This window comes from Rattus norvegicus, chromosome 11 (genome assembly GCF_036323735.1).
Source record: "Rattus norvegicus strain BN/NHsdMcwi chromosome 11, GRCr8, whole genome shotgun sequence".
Classification (NCBI taxonomy): Eukaryota; Metazoa; Chordata; class Mammalia; order Rodentia; family Muridae; genus Rattus; species Rattus norvegicus.
In genome coordinates, this window is record NC_086029.1 from 7003374 (window position 1) to 7012333 (window position 8960).

General features: G+C 44.6%; 1 protein-coding gene across 1 annotated transcript; it reads left to right on the plus strand.

Annotated features, from left to right (window-relative positions):
• The first annotated feature begins 1563 nt into the window (after positions 1-1563).
• Positions 1564-3686, plus strand: LOC134481126 (Y-linked testis-specific protein 1-like). The gene is made up of 3 exons (XM_063270961.1): positions 1564-1706; positions 1972-2007; positions 2405-3686. Exon 3 carries the CDS (start codon positions 2571-2573, stop codon positions 3243-3245), a length of 675 nt encoding a protein of 224 aa, XP_063127031.1. The 5' UTR covers positions 1564-1706; positions 1972-2007; positions 2405-2570; the 3' UTR covers positions 3246-3686.
• The last annotated feature ends 5274 nt before the right edge of the window (positions 3687-8960 follow it).

Consider the following 8960-nt stretch of genomic DNA (forward strand, 5'->3'; position numbering starts at 1 on the left):
CTCTTCCCTCCTCAAGTTGACGGCTATGACGTGATTGTTCTTCTTGTTGCCTACCTGTTCTTCCCTTTTTTTAAAGTTGTCTCTGTTTATTGTTCTTAGAAAGATGATATTACATGTTTCCTCATGGGCTCTCTGTCTCTCACAGTGTCTCTCTCTGTCTCTGTCTCTCACTGTATTTGTGTGTTTGAGTGTGTATATGTGTATGTTTGTGTGTGTGTTTGGGTGTGCATGTGTGTGTGTTTGTATGTGTATGTATGTGTGTGTTTGTGTGTTTGGGTATGTATGAGTGTTTCTGTGTGTATGTGTGTATGTTTGAGTGTGCGTGTGCCTGTGTGTGTGTTTGTGTGTGTGTGCGCTTTCCAGGCTTAAAAAAATGCCCAAGACTGTAAATCTCAGCAGGTGCCTAGAGAAGGAAGATGAAGGGGAGAAAAGGGGGAAAATCATGTCATGTGAGTTAACCCCACATTGAGGTCAGCCACATAGTGGACAACAGTTACATAATGGCAGAGGAGTCATGAGAGCATACAGAGAGGAAAACTCAAAGTGTGAAGGAAAATGTGCTTAAAACTAGGATAGAAGGGAGAAAAGAATACGGTGCACTTAGAAAAGTGGACAGATTTTAAAAAGCTGCCATAAGTTGTTAAGCTCTAAGTACATATGAAAAAATTATAATGTTAATGTGGAAGGGAATTACTGGGGAGAGGGAAGGGAGGGTCAGAGTGTGGTGGGGACAGGGGAGGGTTCTGAAAAGGATTCTTTTGAAGATCTGAAGAACTATGTGACACAAACAATTAAAGTACCCTGTAATTTACAGGTAAATTCCATACTTACCTGCATCCAGTATTCTGTCTACCCATATTTCAAAAACAAAATTACGTCATCTATTTCATCCTGTTTTGCTGCATTTGATCTAATAAATTCCTTGTAACCAGAAGTGCTGGTAAATTTTAAAGACATGTAAAATATTACTGGTCGATATCCGGTTTGTCATGTTTATCCCGACTTTGGAAGCAGGTCCTGGAGCTAATTTTTCCTCGCTCTTTGCAAAGAATCCATAATTCATGATTGCCATTGACTTCAGTACAAGGTATTTAATCTTGTCAAATAACAGCTTTGTTTGAATAAAAATGGCCCTCCTCTAATTGTGGGTTTTGATAAAGCTAATTTTGCGGTGCTATCCAGTGGGCTGCCTCGGAGAGAGAGGCTAGCAATATTTCTGATACGGAGAATGACTTAAAGATAACCAAAGGAAAGATAGGAGCTGGGAAAATAACCACCAAGGATGTTGGTGACTCAGAAACCAAAGACTTTTTCAGAAAAAAAAATGCATGAAAAGAGCTACTTGGGCAGACTGTGACTTGAGTCATCAGAATATTTGGGTGGGGACTTTATTTTGGGTCTCCAGGAGGCTACAGGAGAAGCGAAAACCTAGATGCTGGAAGTTTCTAAGCGTAACTAGGGAAGGAACTGGCCTGAGAGGGCTTCTATGATGTAAGCAGAGCCTGGATGATGTCACAGAGCACTGGGCGGAGGTTGTGCTTCTCTTCCACTTGGAGGCGCTAGACTCCTTGAAGGTGGGTTCACTATCTTCCCAGCGGGCTGTGAAAGCCAGTTCAGCTCCTGAACCCCACAATTGTTCAACAGGCTTTTGGAGCCTGACCGGTGTCCGAAGACAGAATCTGGACGACTAGGACATTTTTCTCTCGGTAAATACATTTATGAAGATAACTGGGACCCATTTAGCCCAGAAAGCTAAAAGTTCTCCATCGTACAGCGAGTAACCGTATGTTCTGATGTCTTCCACGTTTGAGAGCTCGGCGGACGGTCTAGGCTAGTCAGTCTAAGAGTTTATTATCCTTTGCTAACAATATCTAATTCATAATCCTACTAAAATGCCAAAGCTCTTCTCTGTGCCTGTGCATTTTAGGAGATAATATTTCTTTTTGATGTTGTTTTTTTTTTTTTTTTCAGAGCTGAGGACCAAACCCAGGGCCTTGTGATTCCTAGGTAAGCGCTCTACCACTGAGCTAAATCCCCAGCCCCTTTGTCTGAATATGTTATTCTGAGCTGTAGAGGACCATTTTTTCATTTCACTTTGAACTTTAGATTCTGATTTTTGAGACAGGGTTGTTCTGTGGGTAGATTTGGCTATCCTGGAACTAACTCTGTAGACCAGGCTGGCCTTGATCTCACAGAATTCTGCCTCCATCTGCCTCTTGAGTGCTGGAATTAAAGGTGTGCTCCACCATTGCCCAGCCCTCCTACGAACTTCTGATTACGACAGAATTAGATTCAGATGCTCAACCCTGTTTACCATCGCGTTCCTCACCTGCTCCAAAGGTGAGGTCCTGGACAAGAGCCCTGGTCCAGCCCCCTCCCCGTCCCACCCCCATTGTTCTTGCAGGCAGTCACATGACAGAGGCAACAGCATTGTGTCTGGTTTAAGCAGGCGAGCTCTTCAAACCCAGGCCACGGGCAAGTATGAAGCCTGAACACAGAACGATAGCCACAAGACAGTGGACTAGGATGCCGTGGCCTACCACACTAGGTATACAGCCAAGAAGAAGAGGATGTCTCTGAGGAGGATGAGCACACAATCCTTCCAGAAGCAGAGGAGGAGGAGGCCTTCTCCCCAGGCCCTGGGGAACATTGTGGGCTGCAGAATTTCTCACGGATGGAAGGAAGGTGATGAGCCCATCACCCAGTGGAAGGCCATCATTCTAGATCAACTGCCAACAAATCCCTCTCTCTATCTTGTCAAGTATGATGGAATTGACTGTGTCTACGGACTGGGACTTCACAGCGATGAGAGGATTTTAAAGCTTAAGGTCTTGCCTCACAAGGTAGTGTTTCCTCAAGTGAAAGACGCCCATCTCGCAAGTGCCATGGTTGGCCGAGCAGTGGAGCATAAATTTGAGGGCAAACATGCCTCTAAAGACAACTGGAGGGGGGTGGTCCCATCCCAGGTGCCAATCATGAAGAACTGGTTTTCTATCACCTACGAGAAAGATACAGTCCTTTACATCTACCAGCTTCTGGATGATTACACAGAAGGTAACCTCCGTATCATTCCAGAGACTCCTCCAGCAGAGGTGAAGTCAGACGTTAACAGCGACATCTTAACAGGTCAATGTGTGCAGTTCACCAGAAGCGATGGGTCCAAAAAGATCGGCAAAGTCATTTACCAAGTTCTAGCCAAGCCTTCTGTGTACTTCATCAAGTTTTATGGCGACGTCCACATCTAAGTCTATAATCTGGTGGAAAAGATACGTTAAGGTGAAATTCGCAAAGTGTGGGGGACATAGATGGGTAATTTATAGGATTTGGGAGAAAATGTTTGTTTTTATGTGTTTCAGATACACAAGGGCCTTTGACAACCCCAGTATCTTTTCCAATGGAATTTGTTTTTGCTCTAAAAATTAAAATGTGCGATGTGACGTGTTGTATGTGAACACTTTGGTGGAGGAGACGGGCTTTGGTGGATGGAACATGGAGAGGAAGCCGGAAAGGTCAAGGCTGTGAACAGTAATTCTGATGTCACGTAGACTAAAACAAATAGGACTGAGCTGGTCTGGTCTTTAGGGAGAGAAAAGAACTGGTGATGAGGCTTAGAGGAGCATGGATGGCACGGGGGAAAAAATGACGGATGTTTAGGAAGCAATGGAGAGGGGCCAGACATAGATAGACTCTCTGAGGTGAAGTTTGAGGGAGAGACAGACTGTTGGGGAAAGAGGGGCAGGGAACAGGGAGGTGGTCTTGGAACTCAAGGGGAAACCCAATAAACTCATCCAAGCAGACTCAGAATCAGAGAAGGTCAGGGATTGTTTGACTAACGAAACCTAATGAAACCTGTTTCTCATCTGCAGATGTATTATTTTAATTATGTGGGTGGGTTCAGGGAATGAACACAGGAGACCACAGAGATAAGAATAGTCAGGTCCCCTGGAGCTGGAATTAAAGGTGGTTGGGAGCCATTGGACATGAGCTCAAAGAACAAATCCATGTCCTCTTTCAAAGCAGATGAGCTCTTGAGCCATTGGTTATCTCTCCAGGCCCCTAAAGTCATCTTTTTAAATACATCCAACCTTCACATGCAGAGAAGAGACCAGGATGAGGGTAAGAAAGATTAAATTGATGGTGATGTGGAAGAAAGACTAAAGAACACATGAGGGAGTAGAGGACACTGAGGCATGAAGGAATTCCAAATGGAGTTCTCAAAAAGTGAAGCAGGAGACCAGGAAGAACAGAAAGGGTCTAGAATGAGTTGAACTTGGGCCGCATCCATATTGGTCTCTTTGGTTCCTTAAAGAACAGCCAAGACATCACTACAGAAGGTGGATGTGAGGTGGAGGCTTCCCCAGAGGACATTTTGATGAGGATAAATCAAGAGTAGTGAATGCCAAACTCAGTTTATATCTATTGATTCCTGAAAGTATCATAAAGCCCATTATTTTGTATGATCAGTAAAAAGTAATTTAAAAGGGAAGATGAGGATGCCGTGAGCTTCTGTCAGGTGTTACGTGGATCCTGTGTTTAGCTTCCCTGAGCACGTTAGACTCTTGCATCCTGTAATATTTTTTGAGGTCTCTGCTCAATGCCCCTAGATGACCACAAAGAGCTCCTGCACTGGCTTGTCTTGCCTGGCTCTTCTTCGACTGGATGGCTTCCTGCACACCTGTGGGCCCTGTTACCGTATCTATCCCCATGAATTTCCCATCTTTTACTCGCATGTAAGCTTATCCTCAGAAAACTCTTGACGGTGCCTCCAGTGCAGAGGTGCTGAGCCCTTTCCTATGCCATTTGCTGTGACTTTAAAATACTTTGTGGTTCCTGACCATGTGCCTCTCTCCTCCTGAGAAGCCCCTGTGCACCCCATGGGGTCTCCCTGAGCCACATCTACACTCCAAGAGTTTCTTTGGAGACAACCTTATATTGGACTCATTCATTGCTGTTTCTTCTCTCAGGAATAAGTTTCTCACTGCAGGACTTGAAAATACTTTCTATCGTGGATTAATTCTGCTATTTGGGGGTTTTTATACTGGCTGGTTGTCTGACGGTTTCATTGCTGTGAAAAGACACCATGACCAAGGCAATTTATAAGGGACAACATTTTTTGGGGGTTCTTTTACTTTTTTGGAGCTGGGGAACGAACCCAGGGCCTTGCACTTCCTAGGCAAGCGCTCTACCACTGAGGTAATTCCCCAACCCCAAGGGACAACATTTAATTAGGGCTGGATTTCAGGTTCAGAAGTTCAGTCCATTTTCATCAAGGCAGGAATCATGGAAGCATCTTGGCAGACATGGTGTTGGAGAAGAAGCATATCACCCCCACAGTGATATACTTCCTCCAACAACGCCACACCTATTCCCACAAGGCCACACCTCCTACTTGTGCCACACTTCCCATGGGACAATCACATTCTAACCACCGCCCTGATTTTATGCCAACTGGAGACAAGCTAGAGTCATCAGAGAAGAGGGCGCCTCCGTTGAGAACATGCATCCATAATATCCAGCTGGAGGGCATTTTCTTAGTGATTGGTGGGGACGGACCAGCCCACTGTGAGCGGCACCATTCCTAGGCTGGTGGTCCTGGGTTCTATAAGACAGCAAGCTAAGCAAGACATGAGGAGCAAGATGGTAAGCAGTGCCCCTCCATAGCCAATGCCTCAGTTCCTGTCTCCAGGATCCTGTCCTGTTTGAGTTCCTGTCCCAACTTCCTTTGCTGATGAGCAGCAACTTAGAAGTGTAAGCTGAATAAACCTTTTCTCCCTAACTTGTTCTTTGGTCACCCTGTTTCCTTACAACAATAGGAACCCTAAGTAAGACAATTTCTTATAGAAACGGTAAGTCTAGTAGAGCCACAGACGCTTACCTCATAACCACAAATAGAGACGTATAGACACTTTGTTTTAATTTAAAGGTAAGACTTGCTCATGTACTGACCTGTGACTTTCTAGTTTGTTTCCTTCTCTCCGTGATGAATGCCATGATCAAAACTAACTTGGCGAGGAAAGGGTTATTTGCATTACAGTTTACAGACCATCACTGAGGGAGACCAGAGCAGGAGCTTGAAGCGGTAACAAGGAGCTCTGCTTGTTTGCCTGCTCCCTGTCTCAGTCACTGTTCTGTTGTTGTGAAGAGACATCATGGTGAAGGCTACTACTATAATGAAAGCATGTAATTGGAGGATAACTTACAGTTTCAGACGTCTGGTCCATCATCATGGCAGGGAGCATAACACGGGATCAATAGAGAGCTACTGCTCTGTAAGCAGAGAGAGAGAGAGAGAGAGAGAGAGAGAGAGAGAGAGAGAGAGAGAGACAGAGACAGAGAGACAGAGAGACAGAGAGAGAGACAGAGACAGAGAAAGAGACAGAGAGAGAGACAGAGAGAGACAGAGAGAGATAAAGAGAGACAGAGAGAGAGATAGAGAGAGACAGAGAGAGAGACAGAGAGAGAGAAAGAGAGAGAGAGAGGGAGAGAGAGAGAGGGAGGGAGGGAGAGAGAGAGAAGGAGGGAGGGAAGTAGAGAGAGAGGGAGAGAGAGAGGGAGGGAGGGAGAGAGAGAGAAGGAGGGAGGGAAGTAGGGAGAGAGAGAGAGGGAGAGAGAGAGGGAGGGAGGGAGGGAGAGAGAGACAGAGAGAGAGACAGAAAGAGAGACAGAGAGAGACAGAGAGGGAGAGAGAGACAGAGAGAGACAAAAAGAGAGAGACAGAGAGAGGGAGAGAGAAATTATGGGAAAGCATGGGGTTCTTGAAAACTCAAACCCCACCCTTGTCGACACCCCCACTTCCTCCAGTGAGGCCACACCTCTTAATCCTTCTAGTCCTTGGAAATACTGTCATTCCCTGTTAACTAAATATTCAAATATATGACTGCGGGAGCCTTTCTTATTCAAACCGCCACACTCCCCGTGGCTTGCTCCATTACTATTTCTTACAGCCTAAAAGGCTGTTCTTTTTACACATGACTACTGATGAACTTGCCCACAATGGTGGGCCCTCCCACAACAATCATTAATCAAGAAAATGTTCCATAGACTTGCCGAAAGTCTATCTAATGGAGGCAGTTCTTGAATTGTTCTCTCTTCTCAGTTGGCTCCAGATTGTCAAGTTGGGGAAAAAAAAGGAAAGAGAGACCCAGCACCATAATGATTCTCTTACTCCATGTTACATACTCACCACCAGCCACTCTCTTCTCTCAGTGTACAGACCTACTTCCCTGTATGGCAGAACTGAAGAGTAACTACTGTCACCAACATGAATACTCGAGGATATGTGACAAGAAATGAATACATTCGACAGCTCCCAACGTCAAGCAAAAGCATTTTAGTGTGTGCTGCACTTACTGGGAGACTGTCAGTCACTGGCCATTTAATGGGTCAGAGTAGACAACAGAACCAAAAAGTCACAACCTACATATCATCTCCTCCCAGAAGGAGACAAAGCCCTTTCTCAAAACCCATGAATCTATCTGTAGACTTAGATTTTTTCAAAATCTACTTTATTTAGGGTTCTTACACACTTCAACCACCCTTCTAGCCCACCAACCAGAGGTAGCAGAGAGAGAAAGTTAATAGGAAAAGGGAGAGAGTTGTGGACCTATTTAGAAGTAATTCTTTGGGGCAACCTCAACCTTCATTGTGCAGTACGGTCCAATAGCATACGAAAAACACGAATAAGTAGGAGTGCCTTGACCTGGCTTAGACCACAAGGCTCTAACCAACAAGAAGCAGCAGAAACAGCCAGAAGCAGCCCGAATAGCACAGGTTCTTTTGTGCATTTCTCATTACGGAACGAAGACCAGCAAAGACCATCGAAGCCTTGCAAGGAGTAGCAATGTAAAAAAGTCCTCTCCTGCTCTGTGGGATTACATTTATGTTCTCCATAAACATCCTGTCCCCCTTCAAGCGTGTGCTACAGCTAAATATCACATGCCTTCTCAGGTGTCTGCTTCAGCAAAACATCCTCTCCTAACATAGCTTCCAGAAAAACATCCTGTGACACAAGTGAGTTTCCAAAGAAACCAAAAATTTCCCACTTCATCTAGCCTTATCTCACACTCCGCCATGACATCACAAAACATATAATGGCCGTCTTGCAAGGCTCCTAGGCCTCAACTCCATCAGCCACTGGAGCTTCTGCAATTGCACTCTGTGAAACTCAGCCCCTTTAGTGAGCACAACCTTCAGTTATCCCCATAAACATTGTGCTCTCTCCATCTTTGCTCTCAGCCAATAGCTGTCCAACTTCCAGCCAACTCAGCTGTGACCAGAAAAACCCTCATCAAGAAAGCCAATGAATTTGACTTGATTTTTTTCCCTGAAGGAATGGAGTGTTCTCCCTGCATGGTTACCCTGGTGTCTGAGTCATCTGTAATAAAACCAACTACTATTAATAGCAAAGTCACAGGAATTATGACAAATAGCAAATCACCCGACAAGCATCACAGTTGGCCAAGCCTTTTCTGCAGCTTTATTGAAGTATAATTTACATACTTAAAAAATCCATTAATTTTAAGTGTGTAATTTAATGATTTTACAGCAAAATTTATAACTTCCATCCCTTTTTAATACTCATTTCCCACTAGTTCATACGATATCGAAGTCTATTAAAAACACAGAAGTGAAGTCAGGAGAAGGACCAGAGCGTGAAGCAGGAGGTTCTTGATTTGCTAAGACGACAGATTCATTGGCAGAATCGTCTGGATAAAACCACTTGGGAAACATTGGGTCTTCTCTTAGCGTGCAGCCTCCAGACAAAGAGTTTAAAGTGTTAAGTCATGGATCCTCCTACATCAAATCCAGACCTGACCTGGTATGGTCAGCATCACTTTTTGCTACTTTCATGTTAATCCATTCATCACTTTTACACGTTGCCTAGCAACTCCCATAGTTAACAAACTTATTTTGGTTCATGGTTTCATAGGTTTCGGTCTATGGTCACATGACCATGAAAG

What these genes read in the sequence shown, in the direction of transcription:
- LOC134481126 (XM_063270961.1), top strand. Translation starts at nt 2,571, where the DNA reads ATGTCTCTGAGGAGGATGAGCACACAATCCTTCCAGAAGCAGAGGAGG.